Source organism: Siphateles boraxobius, unplaced genomic scaffold, assembly GCF_051911475.1.
Source record: "Siphateles boraxobius isolate OS27281-9 unplaced genomic scaffold, OSU_SipBor_1 56, whole genome shotgun sequence".
NCBI classification, from domain to species: Eukaryota; Metazoa; Chordata; class Actinopteri; order Cypriniformes; family Leuciscidae; genus Siphateles; species Siphateles boraxobius.
In genome coordinates this window covers 4,218,729-4,244,240 of record NW_027509182.1, presented here as the reverse complement: position 1 = coordinate 4,244,240, position 25,512 = coordinate 4,218,729, and the positions used below count along the sequence as shown (strand labels likewise).

Genomic DNA, 25,512 nt, shown 5'->3' with positions numbered 1-25,512 from the left:
TATGTTTTTGTAGTTGTTTTGGTATTTTGAATTCGTTTTTATTTCTGTGTTTCATTTCAATTTTAAAGTTTTAGTTTAGTAATAACCTTGCTGCAAACGCCGATTTAGCATGCTTTCATGACCAACGTACGTTTTTCGATATATACAAACATTTCATTACACAGTTATTTGTATTCTTTTCTCATGTATTCTCATTCAATACATGTGTCTATTATCTAAGCCAGCTGAACAATTAATTCGATTAATATCAGTTTTAGGCAATGGTATCAGATGGTAATAAACCACAAGTTATTAATTACTACTAATTACATTTAAAACAGTGTAATTAGATTATTAAATTATTTGTAAATTATTCTTGAACTGACCAAAGAATTTAAAGGTGAAGGTTACATTAAAACATACATGATTTTAACATTAGATGTAATTTTTTTTATGTTAAATCCACTATTGTTCGATATAGTCTATACAGTATTTAATGCAATTAGCCTACATCAGAAGTAACTAATTATATCACACAAAATAAAAAGTAATCCCTTACTTTACTCTTTCAAGGGAAAAGTAATTAAATTACAGTAATTAATTACACAGTGGATTACACCCAACACTGGTAATAACATGCTACTGAATGATTACGATATTCATACACCATGTTTCACTGTAAAAAGCCATAAACTGCAACCGTCACATTAAAAGGGTATTTACCCCATAAAAATCTGTTAGATTGGCTTAGTTCATTTAGATCAATGTCATTGTTTTATGTTTGTTGATTTGCAATTTTAAAAGAAAATCCCAAAAAGTCCAACACTGTTTGACCAAACGGGTTAGTTTGAGTAATCTGACAACAAGCCATTATTTTTTAGATCTTGTTTAGTTGACGCTACTGCCAGAAGAATAGAAATGACACACTTATATAAGCAACAATACAATTTAGTCACAAATTATCATAAGCACATTCCAGAAATATCACAGTATCAAAATGCAGCTTCAGATATATTGTAAACATACACATACCCTACAAAGAACCTAGAAAAATATTTAAGAATTTTTTTTTAAACGCATCAGATTAAATGATTTGCAGTTAATAATTGCATTAATAATCCTCAAAGTTTCCTAATTAAAACGAGATCCCTAAACATGCTAAATTAATTAATATTAAACAACAAGGAAAATTAACAGTACCACTGAAATTTGTAAACATTTCTTGGATATCAATATGTAAAAATTTGATTTATTAGCAATAGCAATATTTAAACATGATAGAATTTCAAACACAGCAACAAAATAATCCCTTCAGCTCCAACAGTTTGATATGTCAGTTTTAAATAAATGGAAATAATACATCATTTGAAATACTAAAATTTGATTTTAACCACTCACTTTTGTGTAGTAATAAAAATAAAACTGCAGAAAAAAATCTGTCAAAATAAAGACTCACTCTTCCCATCTACAAAGCTAAATTTCATCTTTACAATTTTTAATCTGAGATTATACATCCATTTAAACCTCTTCACCTCAGCGTGACCTGCAGGCGCAGGGGTAACAGTCTCCGTAGCTGATTCTGTAGTCCCAAGACTTGGCTGTGTGAGAGGGCGCGATCTGACGACTGATACGTCAGCCTATAGCAGAGGCTAGCATGACCCATGTGTGGGTGTCTGAAGCGATCTACTAACGCCACGTTTTTAACAGAACCGCAAGAAGCCTCTCGCACAACTGCATGGAAGTCCAGTTCCTCATAGATTTCTGGGTCCATCCAGAAACTGACATCATGCGAGTAGCTTGGTGGGTAAAGGGAGAAAGGACTGAAAGGTCCTAGTGGATTGGCCTCGAAATGCTTAAGAAAGCGAGGATCGGCACTCCAAAGCAAGCGCCAGTCAGAAATGCCGAAAATCACAGTGGCTAAATGATCCAAGTTTATTAAGACGCCAATTAACTGTAAACCGTCATCGAGGGCTGAAGACAAAGAGGGTAGTGATGCGATCCGCCCAAACTTGGGAAGCATCTTTGAATTCATCCACACTTGCTGCTCTAGGCCTATTTGCGCCTCTTCAAAGGAGACGCTGTAAGAAGTGAGAAGCGACTCCAAACAATCTTGGAAGCACTGGAGAGGATGGGATTCTGTAGGGAACATTCCCACCAATAGAAGCTGGTGGAATGCAGGAGAACGGCTCAGGGAGATGGGCACCCTCTGAAAGACCAGGCCACTGACCGCATGAAGCGTACCAGGGCTGAAGTCCTCGTTCTGGGTGATCTCTTGGACATGCAGCAACAGAGACGGTCGAAGTGCATAGCTGCCAGTAAAGCTTTGTTGGTCATCCATAGACTCACAGTCCTTTTGCTCATTTTTGCTTTGGTCAAATATATATGTGTCAGTAGGTTTAATCCAGTAGACCTCTGACTGGGTCAGAGTGGAGTCACAAGCCTCAGGTGTTTCTGGTAGGCAGCTTACCAGTTCTGGGAAGTCCCAATTTATACTGCAAACAGGCCAGACTGACTTTAGCTCTCGAAGTAACTGTTCCTGGACAGTTTTCACTGGATGACGGGACTGCTGACCAAGGAAATTCCTGACAGGAGACACACGAATCAGTAAATTAATTAAAAACAGTAAATTAATGAAAACACTTAAATTCGTAAGGCATTAGCATACTGACAAAAATATTGCAATTATTGTAATTATTGTTTTTAAAGTGAACGGCCCATCTTTTTTTGTATAATATAGTGTAAGACTGATAAAAGATCATAATTTGTGATTTTGGCTTGACAATGTCACCATTTATAGAGGAGTTTGCATATAAATGATAAATGCCATGACCACGCTGTCACCTCTAGTTTATGAATGTTCATTACCTTAAAGGAATAGTTCATGCAAAACAGGAAATTCTGTCATTATTTACTCACACTCATGCTGTTCCAAACCTGTAGGACTTCTGTAAAAAAGTATCCAGGCCACTAACATTTTAATGTTATTTATAACCATTATTAAATGGCAAAACAAATTGCAAATATCAATCCTATCCTATTTTGCCTACATAAAATAAATCCCTAAAATGTAAAAACAATTTTAAAGATTAAAGTTGCCATAGTCTATTCTTCCCTATTATGATAAGAAAAAAAATCTAAGCAAGGACTTGATTTTGCCCAATTGATTGGACTGTTGTCGTTTGCTATTGTTATTGAAATATAAAATGTTTGATTAAAGATTACAAAGACACGAGATTAAAAAAAATTATGTGCACATTTAATCATTTATAATACTGAAATATTCTATAAAAAATAGAAATCAGTGAATTTAAGCATAACAACATTGTAATATACAGTATGAAAAAATGTTTTAATATTTGCTAAAGATTACATTTATAAATTATTAGTTAAAATTGTATGAATATATAGTATACATTGTAAAGATTAACTGTGACCTGTAACCTGCATTGTTGGGTAAGCTACTCTAAAAAAGTAATTAATTACTAGATACTAATCACATCTTCAACAGTGTATTTAGATTACTCTCTCTAAAAAGTATTACAATACTTATTGCTAATTACTTTCTAAATCCCATATCAACCTCGACCAGTTGAACAATGCAAGGATAGACCTGACACTGCTCTTTTAATTCTTACAAATAAATAATATTTAGTTGCATAAACTATTCTTGAACTGAATAAAGTATTTAACGGGAGAAGGTTACATTAAAAACATACATTTTAGATGTTAATTCCACTATTGTTGTATATAGAATTGTTCCATAATCTATATAAAATTTAATGCAATTGAATCAGAAGTAACTAATTAAATTACAGAAAAATAAAAAGTAATCCCTTACTTTACTTTTTCTATGAAAAAGTAATTAAATTACAGTAATTAATTACTTAGTAATAAGTTACACCCAACACTGCCTGTAAACGATGGGAAAGGCAATCAAAATGTGAAAATATGATAAAGAACATGCGCAATTAAATATTCTATATAAACAAGACCGATAAATAAAAAAAATCTCTAATATCGGACAACATGGTACAGCTATTTCATACATCCCTCGCATAAAGCAACATAAAAGTGATTAATATGACTTGTCTGCTATATTGCAAGTGTTTTGAGGCCATGATAGCTGTGTGAGGAACAGACCAAAATGCAAGTCAGTTTTCACTAATAATCTTCCCCTCTGCTGTTAAGCTTATATGATGCTCAAGACATCTGGTCATGAGACATGTAAGAAACAATGGTGTTAGTATGGTATTTCTGTAGTCCATGTGACAAAAATGCACTAATAAACCGCACATTTTTCGGTAATTATTCGTGATTAATCGCACCTAGGTTTTTAATATATTTTTATATTGTCATAATTTTACATTTAATCTCCAAATTAATTTAGAAACAACATTAAGACAGTATATTTTAAATTTGAATCTAAAGGGTAGGAAATATAGAGAAATAAGAGTAAAATTAATAATCTTTACAGTCTTCACTGCATAAATTATAAATGAAACATAGGTTAATCCTTAAAGCTACAAAAGTTCAGTCAAGAGCAGTGAGTGATTTTCTCTTTTTCTTTTGTTCTTTGATTAGCATTTGTGACAGACATCACAGCAGCAGGTTTATTAGCCTGCTGTCACTTTAAGATTTGCCGCACATGACGTGGATCTGACATACATCCGATGTCCTCACAACTCTTTACGTACATTTAAGACTTCATTTAACTCATTTAAGACTGTGGTTACGAGGATATTTGACAAAGCAGACATTTTGGCATACTTTTATGTGTTTTTGTCCATTCAAGCATGAAAGAGAACCCAATGCGGCCGTGCGCTGTCTGAAACGAATTTCTGTCAGCATGAGTCCTCTTTGTCTGTCACACAGACAGGAGATTCACAGACTGCGCGCCAGTACAGATTTAATTTCAATTCTCATTTTTGCGTCTCATCGCGCTTGAATGGTTTAATAGCACTTGAATAAATGATAGCGTGATCATATACTGTAGCGCAGACAAAAGGATAACAGAAAAAAACAGATGCTGTGTTTATTGCGTTAAATGTTTTTAAGGAGTTAAAAAAGTTGCCAGCCACGTCAGCATTTTTTTATTATTTTCACAAAGATCTCATGGCCCTCAGAATATTTTGTTGTATGAATAACTGAACATGTAATATATTAAAAGAAAGAACAGACCCTCTGCTTTTAAACAACAACAACTAAAAAATGTTGTTGAAAAGTTGAATCAGGGTAAATTTCATTAAAAAGGCAACATTTTGAACAAAAAGCTGCGTAAATCATGTTTTTGTCAAAGAATCTGTCCAGATCGGATTCATAACGATGATCAAAACATAGATGGAGTAGATTGAGAGTCCATCAACACCCCCAAAGCTTCACAGTCCTGTACCTCGCCCTGGGTCGACATTTACCGGCACCGTTAAGCTGTTTTGATTTACAGTAGCAAACATTTGAAGAGGATCAAAAAAGTTCATTAAAGTTGTCCTAAGACAAGAACGGGTATTGTTCAAAATTCATGTATAACTTTGATGAAAGGTTTTGATCCACTTCAAATGTTGACTACTGTATATGATGTTCAATGTTTGAAGATCACGTTATCTTGCATATGCTTCTATCGCTTGTTCTACAATGCTTCTATCGCTTGTTTCTGATTCTTTGCCAGTGATTTGATCCAGAGATTCTGTACTCTTTCAGAAGATGTGGAATAGCGCCCCCTACCATATAAGTGAAAACGTGGATTGCTGGAAAATTATGTCAAAAAAGCGTTGCATCATAAATGATGTAAAATTGCTTCAAAGGTGGGTAATGAGTTAATGATGAAGTATGTCTTATCTACGACACTATTGCCACCTATGCTAAAACTGATTTATTTTTCATGCGCATTTGTGCCTGTTTGACGTTAATAACATTATATAAGTCACTTCTGAAAATAAGTAACTGAATGCTATAGAATATTAAAAAAAATGTGACTCCTCTGTAACTAAAAACATTAAAAATGTATGCGTTTTGGCCGTTCATTTATATGACAATGGTGTTTTGGGGCCTGGAAATGCAAACTCTTGAAAACAGGTTTCAAAGTGCAAGTTGTTGAATGCAATACGGTTATTGTCCTCGTGTTAACTACAAAAACGCGAATTTGTGAAAATGGTTACGTCATGCACATGCATATTATTTGTCTATTCATACTTTGCAGGTGACGTCACAAGTACTGGCTGGCGGGCAAGAACGTGTTCTATAGCAACGAAACCCAGTAAACTAATCAAGGATCTTGCCAGGACGTCGCCAGTTTTAATATACAAAAGTTGGTGTTTTGGGGTGTAACGACATGCCAGATAGTTGTTGTGCGATTGGATGCACTATTATTCAGCATAATCGCGTTAAGAATGTGCATGTATACGCGCTCATTCCCCGAAAGTGAAGGTAGAAACGGACTGAGCTTTTAGCATCTGTCGCTGCATTAACGCCGCGTTCTCTCAGAGACAAGGATGGATATAACGGATGGATATAACGGTATAGCGACGACTATCTTGATTTACTGGCTTAATATTTCTCTTGTGGACCTACATTAACTTTTTTAACAAGTTTTTGAAGCTGCTTTTGATTTTCACAGATGGCAGAGTTGTGCTGTTTGTGAACTAAAGACTGTTTTTAGGCCTATATCATTTTAGTTATATTATTCATATTTAGTAATTGTATTGTTTTTAGTGTTATTAGTGTCATTAAATGTTTTGTTAATGTGCTATGGAAACAAAATAGCCTAACTATATAATTGATTGTAGTATTGGCCATTTTGTGAGCGTTTGTTGCCCGCCAGGTATCCATTGCAGTCACGTGACTGCAAAGTATGAATAGGGGCGTAGTGTTTCTTTACAAAGTGACATCGCCAAGTACTGGCCTGTCATGCATAATACAGTGTTTTTAGTGCGGGACCGTTTTGACAACATTATCGTCTGCACACAAAAAACGCAAAGGTTTACACGACCTGTTTACACGAGAACGATTCTGGGTGAAAACGTAAAAATATTTTATCGGATGTGCCTTTCGTTTACACGGCGACGGCATTTTGGAGGCTTAAAAACGCAAAAAAGTGAAACCACCCTCCAGAGTGGAAATCTTAAAAACGATCCACCGTCGCGTTCCCATCTAAACAGTAAAAACGCAAATCTGCTCAGTGTGGCTCTCGTCGCGTACGTGTTTACGTCACAGGCATGCGCCATTACAGGAAAATAACCCCAATATTCCGGATTATTTCCATACGTTGGACCTTCAAGTTGCCATAGCAGCTCTGATAAACGTACAAGAGTCTTTTCAGCAGTTGTACAAAATATTCTCAGATATTGGTGTTGTTGTGTCGCAGTGCTTCACATTGACACCTAGCCGCCTGGAGTGCATACTACATCGAATTTCACACACTTTTGCGTCATCATATGCACGCGGATTTCCCCCCGATAACGCCCGTCTAAACGCAGAATAAAAAGTGATAACGCAACGCCACTTTTGCGTTTTCTCTTCAGATCGTTTCCGTGTAAACATAGCCTAAATGTACCCTTAGTTTCGCTATTATTCAATAAGCAAAGAGTTACCACTCACCTGTTCATATAATTACTCAACTCTGCCGGAAGCTCAAAACAAACAGTCTCCTTCCCAATGGGTTTTTCCATTTTCAGTTTCTCGGGCATGGTGTGCGGGAGACTCCGAGTGAAGATGTGGGTCAGACCTCCCTCTACATGAAAACCTTTATCTTGACTCCTTAGCAAAATATTTTTATTCATTAAAATTTAAAATTTCCTGTTATCACTTTAAAACTGCTTTGAAACAATCAGTACTGTATAAAGCGCTATATAAATAAAGATGACTTGAATTCACCATGTCAAATCACATTTTAGTGGACTATGTCCACTTGTCCAAGTGCAAAGATATTTACCTGTAACCAGTACATCTGTAACCTTGATACGTTTCACAGTCAAAGGGACGGATTTCACTGAGAATTAGCCCTGCTTCTGCTGCCATGGCAACCACCTGCCAACTATTGTGCCATTCTCTCATTGGACTGTCACACGGAGTGCCGCCTTGCCCATTGCACAAGGTGACGTGCACTTCCCCATTGTCCTTCAGGACTGCAATGGCACTAGAAAAAAAAAAAAAAACATCCATCCATTATACATGAAATATCAAATATTAAACTCTTGATCTTCTCAGTATCAACATTATATAATGCTGGAAGTCAAGCTTATGTAACACCCTAATAAAGACCTTAGATGTAGCCACAAGTGTATCACACTTACCTTTGGAAAAATTTCACTAACAGGATGCGGTTCTTCTTTACGCCACTTTTACGCCCACAATGAGGGAAATTGAAAATAACACAGTCAAAAAGATGATGCTGGATGGTTTCGTGCTCCTTTAGACAAGTGCAGTCCACTTCAAACAGAACAGCATTTCCTGCAATGGGAATTGTTGGAAAAGATTATACTGAATTAAAGGCTGAATTAAAGAATTATCATACAGAATTCAAGGAGGCTTTTTAAACCCTCCTCAGCCGTTTCATAGCAACCGGCTGTATAAATTTATGGACTTGGCTGCTGGCATGCAAATTCAGGGCCTTTGATACTTATGTGGGAAGAATAGGTATTCTTGAAAATGTTTACATTAGTAAACTCTGGGTTTACTAAAATAGAACAAAATATATTTCAGAAATCATGCAGACAGGACAACAAAGACGCAAGAAAGCACTGCAGGAACATGAACACAAGACAATCTTGACAACATTATCAGGGTGAAGATGAACCACATAACCGACCTCTCTCGCGGAGTCGCTGTATGTTCAACACGGCTCCCTCATGTTTACATGTTTGATTCTCGCTTTGAAAGCAAGTGGCGGTCACACCGACCTCGTCGCCTGCGGTCTCGCTCAAAGCTGCTGAGAAAGAGAAGTTGCCTTCCCCAACAAGTAGCACTTCGCGTGTCTTGGACATTTCCAGTAAATGCCAAGTAGACAATTCGGCAAGCAGTCACATTAGTAGGAGAACCAAACTTTTCGATACATTTTGAGCAAGCGTTACCGCGTCCCGTTGACTATCGAGCTTGAACTGAGCGCTGGGAGACTGGCAGGACACAATGCGGCATTAACAGACTGCATGTCACCATGACGCTCTGGCATCTCTCGCGATACAGCTTGAAATCTAATTAAAATACCAAAGCTTTTAATGACGTTGTATGGGAGCTAAAGCAACACCTGAAGACCAGAGGTGGTTTTAGGAGCAGGTTTTCGTCACGTTTACGTAAGACAGAGTAATTGAGAAAAATAGAGGTGCAATGTCATAAGCTAGCGTGCAGCAGTGAAGTTTCCTTCCCAGTGGAATGGCGCATAGTGGAAAACAACCGGTGCTTCTGCCACCGTAAACAAGAACACCGGTTACTATGAGATACGCTGCGAGCTCGATGGCCACTTCGAATGTAGTAAAATAAATAACTATGTGTCCTGAGAGAACAGTCCGGTAAAAAAAACACGAAAAAACAACAACAAAGTGATAACAAATATTATGACGAGATGATTTCTACCACCACCAGCCTTGAGTAAATTTTCAAATTAGATCTAATTTTATAACCAAAATATTCATGCACCGTCCACGTTCCAGTTAGCACGCGTTGGGTGTTGCCAGATCTTACTAGAAAATTAAAATACTAAAATAAGTATCGAAATTGAAATCGAATTGAAAGCGATTACAACCATCTGAAATAAAATCGTATTTAATCGCCTCTTACCAAATACGTATAAATGATACGTAATGATACGTAAAATATTTAATTTAATTTTAATAATAGCCTAGTATTATTTTGTAGGTCGTCAAATAATTCAGATTGAGACACCTTAATGGCAAAATTATCCCAATCAAACTAAATTCAAACCTATTTGTAATAATATAGTTTTCATAGGTATACAAATATTGGTCATTTAAATCGTGAACACGTATTGTTTTATTCTCGTGGTCGTGTGGTTAGAAGAGAGAGTTGGGAAACGCAGAAACACATGACAAAAGAAAAAAAACTATGGTGATTAATGACATTATTTAGAGTTGGTTCCACTAACTACTATTACTGACCAACTTTGGGGGAAAAAGCGCTTATAATAAGCGGACATGGCAACATAGCTGGTCGCCAGGTTTACGCTTCTAGTCATTGAAATACTTTTTATCAAAAGAATAAGGCGGGTCTACACTATTTGATTGACGTATCACATTAATCTAGCTTCACAAAAGTGTGAGCACTTTCAAGTATTAAACAAATGCATGGTGAACCACATTATTTGACTTCAAAAGTGAAACACAATTAAAAAAAAAAATTATAGAGGAAATGCATTTTTACTCCCCCTGTCCCCCAGCAAAACAGGAAGACGTGTTCAAGAAGAATTGAAAGTGAAACCTTCCTGTCTTGAGAATAACCAAGAAAGTTCAGGCTCAGAGTTTAATGTAATTTCTTGTCCACTTGCGCGAAGCATTTTAAGGTAGGTTTGTTTCCTTTCAGAATAATATAGGGCTATCTTGATCAATGAAAATGTCGTTAAAATAAAACGTAATGTTTTACACGAACTATATGGCGGAATTGCTGATAGAAATATATCATTATTGATAGAAATTCTAAAGGTTTTTTTTCTTATAAATGTACAATTCATTTCTTTACAAAAGTAAAATTCTATTTATTATATAAGTGAATGAGTTGGACCGGGAAGTTCTTGTAAATTAGGCACAAGGTGGTTATTTTGAAGAAGCTATAATATTGATTTATATTGAAACATTGATTTGTTTAACATTTCTAACTAACATACATTTACTTACTTTTATTTGTTATTTTATAGTTTTGCTGACTTTATTAGTATTCTAAATGATAGAAAATAGTAATTAAGACTGAGCAGATGTGTCCAAACATTTTACTAGTAGTATCAAACTGACAAGCAATTTATTATTATTCCATTTAATCCACAGGAGAGAAAAAAAAATGTCATCCATCCAATTCTTTGGCTGGGAGGCATTCTATGATGAAGATCGTCATCTTCAGGCAAACCAGGAAGCCAAATCAGGCAGTCACTATACGATGTATCACGGCACCTCTGTGCAACAAGCTCGTCAGATCATAACAAATGGGTTCAAGCAATCAGTAGATGGAATGCTGGGACCTGGAGTTTATGTGAGCCGTGACCAGAAGAAAGCAGAGCGTTATCCTCTGAGATCACAACCTACTGACAGAATAGTGCTTAAATTAAGCGTTGACTGTGGAAAAATCAAAAGAATTGATAAGGACAACCATCCCATGCAGAAGACCTGGAATAGTCAGGGATATGACACTGCCTGGGTACCTCCTAACTGTGGCATGAAAGCTGTGCCCAGCGGTCTAGAAGAGGACTGTGTATTTGACCCAAAGCGTATCAAGGTCACAGATATTGCGCTTGCACCCAACATGACCATCTTAACTGAACTCAAACAGCTCATTGCTCAAAACCAAAAGGCTCCCACAAATTCAAACACCTCAGGTACTTGTACAGTGTGCAAGTTAAAAGTAGATCCTGCTCATACTGTACAGCTATGCTGGGGATGTGGAGAGACCATCTGCACTCTCATGATCAAACACAAGTGTAATCGCTATTAATCCGAACTGATCATGACGGATGCTTCATCCAGAGGTTTGTATTAGGCTGGTTTGTTGACATACGTCAATTAATGTTTACAGTTGAACTGAAATCCACTTTATCTGTGTATATAAGATTTGACTTTCCTCATAGTTCTCAGGGACACACAATCATCTTTGACATTCATCCTCTGACAATCACTTTTTTTTCTGCTGTTATGTGGCACCATAACAAAACTGAAAGTATACATATATTGATTGCCTATGACGGAATGATCTATACATTTTGAAGATTGTATTACAAAAATACTTCCATTTTGTGTAATCTGATTATTATATTAAATGTTTGACGATAGATGATCAGAGCAATTCCTGTTCTTATTACACATGCAAAAGTAAGATATTACACATGAGGTGGAAAACCTGTAGGAATGTTTGTTATATACATATTTCATGGGCCTCAATGATATCTTTAGAATATCTGTTCTTTTATTTGATTTATTTGTGACATAATATTTCATTATGGAGTAAGACATAATTATTGAAATCATTGAATCTTGCTTTATTAACCATTACGCCCCGAAGGAACTGGGAACCTCCTGTCACTACCTTGTCATCTAAAAGACACGTCGGATAACTAATATCTAGTAACTTATAGGATGAACAGTACCCTACTACACAAATAATGTTTTACATTTTTTTTCTCATTTAAAAAGCTGGAAACAGAAAAACTTCCAGATGATTAAGTGAATAATTTGGCATACTATGATTTTCTTTTTTGTAAGCTATAAAACTTAAATTAAAGGTTTAACATTTTAAATCATAGTGAGGTTTCCCCAAGACCACAATTTAAAATGGTCCCACATTTATTTACATACCAGGCTTTACTGATGAATACATATACATTCCGTTGAACAGGCATTTTAAACCTGAACGGTAAACAAAAAACAAAAAAACAGATGTACAAATGTGAATGTGACATACACAGTTGCTACGAGGTTGCAAACAAAAATTTGAAACCACAGGGTGGTAGGTAGCCATGATTTTGGGAAAAACATGTGAAAACCTCATTTGTGTTTGCATCATTAAGACAGTGATATGCAAAGGATCCTACGGCTACTTTCAGCTGTTTTGCTGTTCTTTATGTTCAATTATGCCTTTTGCAATGAGGTCTGGAATCTCAACTGCAAGCCATGGTCCAAGCTTTGGAAAGAACAGAGATTAGTTATTAATATGAGATGCAATACCTTCATAAAAACAAATTAGTTTAGGAAATTAATGACATAATACATATCATTCTAAACATGTAACTTTACTTACTCCCAAAGCCATTAGATGAGCCAGCCCAAACTTTGGGACATTTCTTGCCCACAGTGGCTTGAAGTGGTCTGTCAGGCAGATTTTTCCACCTCTGTGACAAAAGATGATTTTGAAAGATCATTTCACAATAAAGGTACATTTTAACACAATATTACATAATTGTGATCAAATTGAAAAGCTATAAACACATGAAGCCAACCTGTACATCTTCGCTGTCTTCCCATCTAACTCAGGAATGGCCACTTCAGGTGCTGTGGCAGGATATGTAACTGGAATCTGGAAATCAGGATGAAGCTAAATAGGTTATCCAGACCTTCATTAAATTAAGTTAAATATACAGTAAGTGGGTTCAAAATGTCTTACATCAAACTCCATGTCAAATTCATATTTTAGAAGCTCGTGAATATACCAGCATTTTCCAAACCACCTACACAAAAAAGGTAGCAAGATGTTAATTAAAATATAATAGCTCCTAAAAAGAAGAACTATGGCAATAATACTGACCTTGTGCCCTCTTTGTTGGACTCTAAACGGAACCAATCATTGTCAGATGCTTTGTTATTTTCAACATACTGCAAGGCAACGCAATTATTATATGAAGCGCACATATTTTGTAACATGAAGTTTATATTTGTACGCAAACTGTTAATCATAAATGAGAATGAACTGTCTAAGTCAATAAGACTGAACACTTTTAACTTAATGACACGTATGGTTATTCGTTCATACAGCTAAGTTAGCATCTTAGCTCCCTAATATACTTTTGCTACAATACAATAACTCACCTTTATGAGAGCTAAATATTCCTCTCGAAGTCTCTGAACCCATAGTTCTTTATCTCTTGGTCCTGAATTTGTTTTTAAAAGCGGTATATCAGAAACTGCCTTTCTAGTTGCTTCATCTGCCATGTTGACAGTTGCGGTGTCCGAATCGTAGGTTAAACGAATCGTTCCTTTGAGTCGGATCTTTTTAGTGTATCGCACTACACAACTGCTCAAGTGCTACATGTGCGTCCAGGTCGCGATATTTTTTTCACAGGATGGTAGGGGAAGACTCATGAATATTCATTAGGGAACTCATGCCTGATTGGTCTGATGACCTACCCCCTAACCCCGCCCCTAAACCTACCCCTCACTGGGGGTCTGATGACCTACCCCTAACCCCGACCCTAAACATACCAGTCACTGGGGTTAAGACCAATCAGGGATGAGTTCCCTAATGAATATTCATGAGTCTTCCCCTACCATCCTGTGAAAAAAATATCGCGTCCAGGTCCATACCATAGGTCCAGATGGCACTACAGTCAGGGACCACGTGATGTCGTTAAAGAATGACTGAATCGGTTCATTGAAACGAACTTTTCAAAAGAAGCGAGTCGGAGAAATGAGTCATACCTCGCAGGAGAACCCAATGTACGTGCCCCGTGACGTCAGAATCTGAAATTTAAAGTGACGTTTATTATTAAAATAGCATACCTTGCATTATATCACAACAATATATTATGCTAATTAACACAGAGTTGCAAATACGCTACATTAATTCTTCAAATGTCTTGTTTTCAGCGCTGTGCGGAATGAACAGCAGCATGTTTCTGCACGGAGGTGTTTCATAGCTGCTCTTCTTTAAATGACTGCACTGATCAGCTGGTTCCGCCGCTAGAGTCTGTAGTTGAGTTATCTCTACATCCCTCAGCATCCTTTCACCTTACTCTCTTCCAGCGGTCACTGCATGTAAAAAGCTATATTTAAGTATGATTTCAGGATATAATTTTTGCATACTGTAACGGCACAACCCACATTTATTCAGCGTAAGTAATGCCAGAAAATGCACGATTATTGACGAGCTCAAATGTGCAGGTCATTCGTTATTATCATTTTGATTCGATTGAGTTGATTCTTGCAGAGTTGAAAATTATTTACTCCCCCCAATTATCTTTTCTCATATCCTTTTTGTGAAATGTGACCGATATTGTAATTTCTTAGTAAATGAAGAATGCATGACCCAATGTTATGTATATATTATTAAATATTAATTATTATTATTATAATATTACAATTTTGTCTCTCACTGTTCAGAAGATCAGGTTGAAAGTGAGTGGTCCTCTCATTTGGCTCTGGGTTCCCATGGGCAGTGTGCTGGCCTTGTCAAACCGGCCAGGGCGCCAAAACTCCCCCTTTCCACAAGATAGACCCTTGTCACGGTGGGATAGGAGAGATGGACGCCGTCCTAACCCGGGAAGCTTTGATGGTCTACACCGCAACTGTAAAGGTCTGATACTCTTTTCTATCTCTGTTGATTTTTTAATGCATTTTTCATAAATTCAATTAAAATACACACATTTTGAGCAAAATTGGTCTATTAGAAGTCATTTTAATTGCTTGTGCTCCTAGATGTATTTCCACAGCAGATTGAAGGTGTAAAACTGGTGATAAATAAGACCCTCAGCAGTTTTTTCAAGGTTTGTTTATACATGTGGTTTTAATTATGACTCTATTCAGGACAGTTTCACTCATTTTAATTAACATTTTCAGCACAATTTACCACTAAATATTTGTGCTTCTTCTCTCCTCAGGTCAGTCACACATTTCACCTCAGTGCTGTTGCTCCGTCCAGTTATCGCTTTCACGCTGAGCACCTACAGTCAGACACTGACAGCAAAGAAACGGTAAGAATCTGACAGATCTGGATCATGTTCAGTTATTTTTTCTTGCATCTGTTCCTGTTCAAGTGGTTTTCTGGAGCATTACAGCTGAGTTTAGGGGATTTAACAACATCCTTATCAAAAATCTTTGGCAAGAGGTACAGTATGTTTGGACAGGGGCGTCGATATTTGTTGTATTATTATTCTTCTGCATCACAATTTCATTGGGTTATCCTGCAAATGACATTACAAGGTTGTGTATATTAGTTAAGCAACTATGCTGTCAAATATTAAACACTGAGAAATTCAGCACTTTTGATATAGATGTAGTTTGGAATCAGGGCAAAATGGCAGGAAAATTGGACTTGCGATTTGTGTTGAATTAGGAGTACAGTAATAAAGACAATAATAAGAAACTTCATTTTTAAATAGCACTTCTAAAGGTGCTTACACACACACACACACACACACACACACACACACACACACACACACACACACACACACACACACACACACACACACACACAAAAAAAAAAATCAATAATATACATTATATACCATTCAAACTTTTGGAATCGGTAAATTTCTAATGCTTATTAATTAATGGCCCTTCACACAGAATGCATTTATACGGTTAAAAACAAGAGACGCATAGCTTTTAAAAGTATGTTAAATGTCTTTTAAAAGTTCTGCCAAAGGTTATTTGATAGGAATGTTTTGTTCTGGGAACATTCATGAAGACATGAATATGGACTGATACTTTTGACTTTTGACATTGTTGGTTAACTTAAATGCCTTTTCTTACCAAATTGTAAAATAGGCTTTGGTTTAGGTAACTTATTTAACATTAAAAGTTAGTTGTTTTAGCTTATGACTCATACTGCATATTATGCAATGTTTGAATAAATAAAAAACCTGCAGTACAAGTTACTAGGTTTGTTTGAACACATTTCAAAAGCAGTGCATCTTAATGGGCAGTAATGGACAGGTTTAAATAATAATGGACTAATTGCCAAAGTGTGTTGGGTATATATGCATTGGATAAGTTATGATGAATTTACAATCCAATCATCTTCTGTGTATAAAGGACTCACCTATGCTTATTGGGGAAATGGACTCCTCTGGCAGCTTAAATGCACACTCTTTGTTTCATCTGAGTGAGAAAATAAGAGCTAAAGCAGTATTTCAGGTTAGTAGCAGTATGCTAAATTGCTCTAGTTTAATTTAACACTTTTTAACAATGTGGTGTGGACTAACTTTATAATATTTTATATAGACTCAACAGGCACAGTTTGTCACATGGCAGTTTGAGACGGAGTATAGAGGCAGTGACTTCACAGCAGCGATTACTTTGGCCAACCCTGACATTCTCAGGGAATCAGGTGATGAGTTCCTCATTACAACCGAAGACAGAATGATTCATATATGTCACAGAAATGTGCTTTGGTTTAAACAACACAATACAGAACATGCAGAACAGGTTTTTCTGTGGTTGCTCTTGTACGTCATTTTGATGAATTGTTTTAAAAAAATGTTTTATTATTTTCAAAGCTTTTGGAGTAGCACTGCATTCATTTTAAACTCCTTAAGAAAAAAAAAAGAAAAAAAGAGATATGTTTGAATCAGTTGTTTCTTGTCATTGGTGGGTCTGTCTTTAATAGTATATGGCATGGTTTCCCAATCTGGGGTTACTTGAGAGAACTACAGGCCGTTTGTGAGTTGATGAAAAACTAATAATTAATTAAAGTAAAGTAAAAATCATAAAAATTAAAGATTATAATAAATAAATTATTTAACACTTACTAAAAGTGATTATTTTGTTTGTTTACCTGCATGTCATGTGACCATTAACCAATATAAAAGAACTGTGAACATGCGAATGTGTGGAAAACATGTGCAGCGATATGCTGTTAGCGAACATCCGACACCCCCCACACTGCTGAGAGCAGCTTTTAGTTGACTATTTAAATATATGCTGCAAGAAGGGGGACAGCTACCTATTACATAATCGCCACGGACCAGTGGTAGAACGAAGTTGTTTACCAGCCATAGCAAACTTTTCCCTAAAGTTCGCTTTGAAATGCTGTTTCGAACTCCCAAAATGAACACCAAATTAACTTTGATTTCGCCTGATTTTGTTCGAAATGTCACATTAGTTAATTCTTCGATTTCTATTGAAGTATATCGGGGCCTTAACACCACACTAAAGCACTTAAAACACCTTAACAGCTAAATAGCAACACTCTGACAACTCCTCAGACACCCTAGCAATCACATAGCAACAAGCTAAAACCATAGAACACCTTAGCAACTTTAGCAAGCTTAGAATCTCGATTCAATCTTCAGGTCTTGGTGAGTTCACAGTCACACAATTCGATTCCAATCTGGATTCAATCCATGTGTCTTTGTGTGTTCACACAATTTAATATCCAATTTTGATTCAATCTTCAGGTCTTTGTATGTTCACACAATTCAATTAAAATCTTGATTCAATCTTCGTATCTTCACACTATTCGAATCCAATCTTGATTCAATCAATCTTCAGGTCTTGGTGAGTTCACACGATTTAATTTCCAATCTCGATTCAATCTTCGGGTCTTTGTATGTTCACACAATTTGATTACAATCTTGATTCAATCTTCATGTCTTCGTATCTTCACACTATTCGATTCTAATCCTTATTCAATCAATCTTCAGGTCTTGGTTTGTTCACACGATTTAATTCCAATCTCGATTCAATCTTTGGGTCTTCATAAGTTCACATGACTCGATTCCAATCTTCCAAATTTTCGGGTGTCCATTCATGTTTATTTCGTGCTATAACTAGTTGTTAAAAGGAAGAGATGATCGGTTTACATGCTACTTAAACTGAGGCCTCCACAGTGATCTGTCAAACCCAGGGCCATACCCTCCATTGAGGTCCCCGAGGCCCAGACCTCAGTATATTTCCATGGTGTATTTAATTAAAGTTTATGAAATAATTGCCTAATATTAATTCTACTTTGGTGCTGCAAGGATATTGCAAAACGCCAAGATAACCGACCTTCTGCATAGTGACAATTGCATTAGTCTCATGCTAAATGAGTTGGCAGCCCTGCTCACATTTAAAAAAAAAATTAACTCTAGTAAATGTTGTTATCTGTTTGTGCCTTTTTTGTGCCAGTTATCATGGTTGCACACTTTCTTCAAAGCGTATCCCCGCAGCTGGTACTGGGGGGAGAGCTGGTGTACCATCGAGGTCGAGCAGAAGAAGGGGGCATACTTACCCTGGCAGGCCAGTACTCAGGTAAGATCGGTCTTCTGATTTAGTTCAAGGGTCATCCATTTGTTATACACCAGTGAAAGTAGTCCTAAGCAGTTACTTCTTGAGTGTAACTCATCCTATTTTTATGTAAAATGTTCTGTTTCTCAGAGGTACTTAAAGCTCTAATGCCATATCATTTTGTGCCTCAGGGCCAAATTGGGTTGCAACTCTGAATGCTGGTAAAGGAGGTGCACATGCCAGCTACTACCACAGGGCCAACAAACAGGTATGGTGGTATTGATGGATATGTTATTGTTTCAATGACAAGACACAGCAATAGTTTCGTAAAGCTGCAGAGTGTTAATTCATCTCTGCAGATTCAGGTGGGAGTGGAGTTTGAGGCGAGTACTAGGACCCAGGAGACAACCTTCTCTTTTGGTTACCAGATGGAACTTCCTGAAGCTAAAATGGTCTTCAGGGGTAAGAATGGCATATATACTGACTGTGCAATATATAAATATCAGAGTGCGGTAACTGGCTTTAAAAAGAAAAAAATCAATTGTTTCTCTGTTGATCTCTTGTTTTATAGTTAAGAAAAGCAATCTGCCTTTTGCCAGAAAACTGATCATAAAATACCCAATTTCAGTCTAGTCTGAATTCTGACAAAATGTGAACCCTTTCTCTTTTTAAACCTGTTTTTAACATTGACTCATATACTCTTACTCAAATGTGTTTTTGCTTATCATACTCCTCATTTTAGATGGCAACAGTAGTGTTCAGGAAGTAAAAATCCTATTCAAAATACTTGGCTTCAGTTGGAACCCCTGTCATTTACAAAGCTCTATTCATCTTCCATAGAACATGTAAACCAATTTGTAGGCTTCATCTTGGCATAGCAATAACAATAAACCTTAGTCTAACAATAGTATAACCTATGTTTCTGTTGAAACTCCAAGTCTGTGTAATATGAGTAGATTGTGCATTTTGTTGTCACTGATCTGTAAATGCTCACAATGCTCACAAAGGCTGCATTCGTTCAATCAGTAAAGACAGTAACATTGAGAAACATTTGTGCAATTTAAAATAACTGTTTCTATTTGAATATATTTTAAAATTTAATTTATTCCTGTGATGACAAAGCTGAATTTTCAGCATCATTACTCTAGTATCTGTGGCACATGATCCTTCAGAAATCATTCTAATATGCTGATTTGATCCCCAAGAAACATTTTCAAAAACTGTTTTGCTGCTTAATATTTTTGTGAAACGATAATACATTTATTTTCAATTCTTTGAATAGAAAAGAACGTTTAAAAAGAAGAGATTTATTTGAGATAAAAATCTTAAACGTTTTAAAAGAATTTAATGCCACTTTTGATCAATTTGATTAATCCTTTTCTGGATAAAAGTATTAATTTCTATAGAAGATAAAAACTGACCTCAAACTTTTGAATGGTAGTCTATGTATACATTACAGAATATAGCACTTGCCTCCATTGTTGAGTCAGTAGTCTTTTAAATGCCTAATGAATTAAACTTATGATTCACATGTAACTCATAATTTTGTTAATAATTTTGATGTTTTTTTTTAGGAATGTTGGACAGTCGCTGTATCATTGGTGGGGTTCTGGAAAAGCGGCTCTACCCTCTGCCTGCCACCTTGATCATGGGTGCCTTTGTCAACCACAGAGCGGACAAGTTGCAGGTCGGTCTTGGGGTCAGTGTTGGTTAGATACGGATCCTAACTCAATATAGGCACCGCTTAAGACTTTGGGGACCCCAGAAAACCACCTTCACGTCTTCCCAAAGACACTGGTCCACCACAGACTATGGACAGAACAGGAAATCCAACCAAAGCCCTGTTTGCCATACTGGACAATTATGCCGTTCATGGCCAGCAGGAATGAGGGCTTAAAAAGACCAGGAACACAAATCCCTCTATGTTTGTTCCATCCTGTTTCAAAGGTTTAGCTGTTTTGGTCTTATGTTTGGCCCCTAAGTAACCTGAGGTAAATAACTGAGGTATATTCACAGATTTTCCTTATTTAAGAACAAGATGGCAGCCTCAGCATCTGTTGGTAGAGACCATGCAAATTCATTGACGTAAATGAGTGTCACAAAATTTCCTGTGACTTCTCTATTAAAGATCTATTTTTTGTAGCAAACTCCAGTTATAGTTTAGACTCTAATATCAATATGTCAAGCCAAACATACTGAAGATTAGCAAAAAGGTCCAACATTTTTTCATGTGTTATCCCCTCAATTGACTTCAAATAAAACACCATTTGCTCTCCTTCTTAAACTAACTTTTACGTGTCTTCTTAGGGGAAGGACTCTGCTATAAAGGCTAGTATGACCATGGAAGGAAACAAAGTGACAGTGTGAGCTGTATAAGGATGCATTATGCATTAATTATAGGACTTTTTTTCTGATTTGAAAAAAATCAGACTTGAGTCAGAGCTGTGGAGTGGTAGTGCATTGTCTTATGAAGCATAACAGCCATTGGCTCACAGGAATGCAGGTGTGAATCCGGTCTGCATCATATTGACCACATGCACGTTGTGTCAGGAGTGTCAACTGCATGTAAATGCGAGAGTATATCCCTTAAATTAACATGACTTAAGGCCCGTCCACATGGAGGACGATAACTGTAACTATTAATTTTTGACTACAAAAATGACAAAGAGGAGCAATATCATTGGAATCACTTTCAGAATGATTTTTCCAGCTGATCAACTATAAAAAAATGTAAGAATCGTGTTCAAAAAATTGCTTAACTTCAAAGAGCTTGAGCATTTAAAGTGACAGACGACAACAGCAGCTTGACAGTGGACGGCGAGGAGACTTATACACTGTAAGTTGATGAGTTAATTTATCCGCATTTTAATATGGCCCAGTTCATAGAGATTTTTAGTTGGATGCCAAGACATTTTTGGTCAGGTAGAATCTGCAAACTCTGCCTCAGTTCATTTGCTGGCTTCAATGGCTGCAATACGTTGTGTTTTTTGCCAACTGGCAACGCGTTAAGTCAAATTACTATTAGGTAAATTGGCAGTAGGCGGAATCACACAGACTGAACTTACTGAACTGTGAACTTAGCATGTTTCCTAAATATCTGCAAACATATTATGGTATTTTTATGCTTTAGTACAGTTAAAACAATTACATACAGCACCTTTAAATGTAGTAATCTTGACTACGAAAGGCTTTTTATGGTGCCTTCAAGTCCTCCTGGGAAGATTGTGTTTACGATTTGAGAAGTCGGGTTTACGATGTCAGTTGAGTTTAAGATGGCGGTTAACCTTCTCTTAATTAACTACACAAGGTTTTGAAACACTACTTCTAGAAAATGAAGAACAAAAAATGTGTGTTTTTAACGTTAAAAAAAAAAAAATTATGAAGCCACTGTAAACTTTATCATTACACAATATATTGTCATATTACAATGCTATCATATTTTGTGCAGGAAATTAGCTTATTTTGTTGAGAAAATCCCAAGCTTCCCAGTATTTATAACTTGCGTTCATGATGGTGTTCTTGTGCGTTCAACTCGTGAATACCACAATCTTTCTGACACGACTTGAATGCACCATTATGTCTGACAATTTTAACTAAACCCCCATAGACAAAATGGTGCTGTTTTGTTTATGCTCAGAAGGCTGCTTTGCTATGTGCTCTCTTGCAGTCTTGTCATCTCGATTTATAAGCTACTTTGAGTTTGGCTCACTTCATGGGGTTAATAATGTAAACAGAGTTAATAAAGGCAGTTGCCGGTTGCGATACTTTGGTCTTATTTTCAAAATACAGCATTTGGACTTAATTTATTATGTGATCATTTACTTTTTTTTTCATAGAAATATCTGTCAACAATCTCTTAGACCCTCGACCGCAAGGCTGATGTGGAAAGTCCTTTGTCAAAATGTGCGAATGAGTCAAGGCTCTTGTCTCTTTCCAGTGCACACAGAGAAGATAGTCACATCTCTGATATACATGTTTTTATACATCATAAAGAAATAGTTATTCAGTTTGGTTCTGTGCACACACTGCATTCAAATTTGTAAATGCACCTGTCACTACTTGAATTTTTGGGAGTTCATTCGGTTGTAGAGTGCGTTTGTCGTCACTTCCATAAATAACTGTGTGTGTGTATGTGTGTGTACAGAACAGGATTAAGCACTAGAAGGTGAAGTGACAACCAAATTTAGCTGCAATCTGATGAATGTAGACTGTTTGGGGTGCTTTGTCTACTTCTGGTAGGGGTTGATTTTTTTATTAAAACTTAAGAGATGTCAACTGTTTAATTTGTGATATATGAAGGACACATTCAAACAATCTTGGAGACTTTTACCATGCCCTCGTCATTTATTTTACTAAAATAAATGTCACTTCTGTAGCCTATTGTCAGAAGTATTGTAGACACCTTGGCTTCAGATGTCAAATCTTATTATCATAGTAAAAAAACTGCTGGAAATAAAAAAACTGAGAGAATGTATTCTTTCAGTATTCTCAAGTGCCTGTCTCACAGCTGAATAATATTATATAGAAACTCTATAATGAGTTTTTTTTGTGAGGAATTCTGTAAACTGAGTGGACATGACAAAGTCTGACAAAGCACAGGTCACATACAGGATCATTTTAATGAAGTGTTTTACATTGCATTCACAATATATTATAAAACTGTGAAGAGACATGAAAAAAAATACAGATGCAAGATCATTGCAAGTTAACTGCATGATCTAAGGGTACATTTACACAACGATGTACTGAAAATGGAAAATAATCCTTGCCTTATTTGCGTACAAATGACAATGTTGTCAAAATGATCCCCGTTCACACAGATCCGCGAAAGCGACTAAAAAGCACTGTGTTATGCTGCCAGGCCAGTAGTTGGCGTTGTCGCTGTGTAAAAAACACTGCGCGCCTATAGACTGAACATGTAATACCCATGCGCATGATTTCATAGTTTTCACAAATTCGCATTTTTGTCGTTTACATGGGGAAGATAACAGTCTCGTATTCAAAAATTTGTACTTTAAAACATTTTTAAAAGCTTGTGCTTTCAGGCCCCCGAAACGTTATTGTCATGCAAATGAACCCCCAAAACGCATAAAACAGTGTCGTGTAAACAGCCCCTAAAACAGAGGTCTTCAACCCTGCTGATGAGGGCCCACTTTCCTGCAAAGTTTATTTCCAACCTGCTTCAGCACACCTGCCTGTCCGTTTACAAGTGATCCTGAAGAGCTTAAATTAGCTGCTTCAGGTTTTGTTAGATATGAACTAAATTCTGCAGGACATTTGAGTCCCCATGGAGTAGAATTGAAGACCTCTAAAATGGCTGAAATAAAAAATAAGCATTGTTAATGTTAAAAATGTATCCCACAGAAAGGAAGTTGTTAGGATCTGTGTTTCAATTAGCTGCTGTTCATCTGAACAATTCATCTCTCCAGGGGATGCCTAACAAATATGCCCACATTCTCCACCAATAAGCTGTTGGGGAAAAAAACACACCTTGAGTCCACAAAGACACCAATATGCTCAAGTTTACTGAAGACAAAATTCGACACACTTACAAAGTTCATAGAAATGAGTAAGAGGACCCAGCCTCAAACTAACTTAGAATAAAGAAGCACTTGTACTTATAGGCAAATGGATAATCAGTCATTTCTGCAGGTTCACAGTACAGATAATTGTAGCATCTTCCAAATGTGGGCCATTTCTGAATAATCTATTGGCATACTGTTTTTCGCATACTATATATTAGGGAAGTATTAGATTTCAGATGCAGCGTTTGTCGCTTGATAGACTACAGAATTAAAAAGAATTTAGTTTTGTGCTAGTCTGATGAGATTCTCCAGCATCCGTCCTTTTGTTTTTTGTGATCGACCTTCCATTTAATTTCTCTGCACCTTGTACTCTCAATCTTTCCAATGATGATATGCTTTTCCAGTTATCTTTCCCTTCGAAAAACACAGTTACAAAATGTGTTGTTGCAAAATATGCTTTTTATTCATATACATTTTATTGAGTGTAGTTTCAAGATAATTTAAAAATTAATTTTGTCAAATTATCCAAAAGAAATTGACATAGTTGACATAATTGACATAGTGACAGAAAAAGGACATCATATGGGTTCCTTAAAGGGTAAGTATATGAGTGAATGCAAATTTGTTGTATCTTACATATTATAATGATAAAGTGTTTCCGAGAAATATACAAAAGACGATTAAAAATCTCAATGTTCCTGGAAATAAATGGAAGAAAGAAGACCAATCACAAATAAATGGAACGAAGAAGACCGATCACAAATAAATGGAAGAAAGTAGACCAATCACAATACAGTATGCAAATATGACAAGGACGTAATTACTGTCATTTTGATTTCAAATTCTAATGATATAATTTAAAGCAACACCAAGGAATTTTTCCTCTGCGGTCGCCCTACAGGTTGGAAGCGGAATTGTCCATTACCGCTGTTGTAAATAATTTAGCCTACAGCAGCCTACTGTCGTACGCGCAAGCTCGCTGTTTATCCAGCACCGGCTTTGGAATCAACAATGGCCACAGACAAGGTAGAGTATGATACATGATTTTATGAAAGACATCACAAACGAAGAAAAACTGTAAGCCGTAAAGCAGTCGAATTTTGTAGTTCTTTTTGTGCTCCGGTTACTACCCCAAACCCAAAGTTACATAGTGCCAGTAA

At 36.4% G+C, this 25,512-nt stretch overlaps 4 protein-coding genes across 4 annotated transcripts; 2 read left to right on the top strand and 2 right to left on the bottom strand.

Annotated features, from left to right (window-relative positions):
* Nucleotides 1–167: 167 nt before the first annotated feature.
* Nucleotides 168–9,644, bottom strand: fdxacb1 (ferredoxin-fold anticodon binding domain containing 1). The gene is made up of 5 exons (XM_077206471.1): nt 8,780–9,644; nt 8,265–8,421; nt 7,904–8,107; nt 7,570–7,728; nt 168–2,561 (listed from the first exon to the last, which is right to left on the bottom strand). The coding sequence occupies exons 1-5, from the start codon at nt 8,952–8,954 to the stop codon at nt 1,508–1,510; spliced, it is 1,749 nt and encodes a 582-aa protein (XP_077062586.1). The 5' UTR covers nt 8,955–9,644; the 3' UTR covers nt 168–1,507.
* Nucleotides 9,645–10,393: 749 nt separating this feature from the next.
* Nucleotides 10,394–11,769, top strand: gig2p (grass carp reovirus (GCRV)-induced gene 2p). Its single transcript, XM_077206490.1, has 2 exons — nt 10,394–10,487; nt 10,965–11,769. Exon 2 carries the CDS (start codon nt 10,975–10,977, stop codon nt 11,620–11,622), a length of 648 nt encoding a protein of 215 aa, XP_077062605.1. The 5' UTR covers nt 10,394–10,487; nt 10,965–10,974; the 3' UTR covers nt 11,623–11,769.
* A 299-nt stretch (nt 11,770–12,068) lies between these two features.
* ufc1 (ubiquitin-fold modifier conjugating enzyme 1) lies at nt 12,069–14,047 on the bottom strand. The gene is made up of 6 exons (XM_077206501.1): nt 13,707–14,047; nt 13,426–13,493; nt 13,285–13,348; nt 13,121–13,197; nt 12,922–13,012; nt 12,069–12,804 (listed from the first exon to the last, which is right to left on the bottom strand). Exons 1-6 carry the CDS (start codon nt 13,827–13,829, stop codon nt 12,724–12,726), a joined length of 504 nt encoding a protein of 167 aa, XP_077062616.1. The 5' UTR covers nt 13,830–14,047; the 3' UTR covers nt 12,069–12,723.
* A 506-nt stretch (nt 14,048–14,553) lies between these two features.
* Nucleotides 14,554–21,111, top strand: LOC143714935 (mitochondrial import receptor subunit TOM40B). Its single transcript, XM_077206428.1, has 10 exons — nt 14,554–14,728; nt 14,997–15,189; nt 15,312–15,379; nt 15,494–15,586; nt 16,653–16,754; nt 16,842–16,947; nt 18,729–18,851; nt 19,019–19,095; nt 19,187–19,289; nt 20,402–21,111. Exons 2-10 carry the CDS (start codon nt 15,045–15,047, stop codon nt 20,539–20,541), a joined length of 957 nt encoding a protein of 318 aa, XP_077062543.1. The 5' UTR covers nt 14,554–14,728; nt 14,997–15,044; the 3' UTR covers nt 20,542–21,111.
* The last annotated feature ends 4,401 nt before the right edge of the window (nt 21,112–25,512 follow it).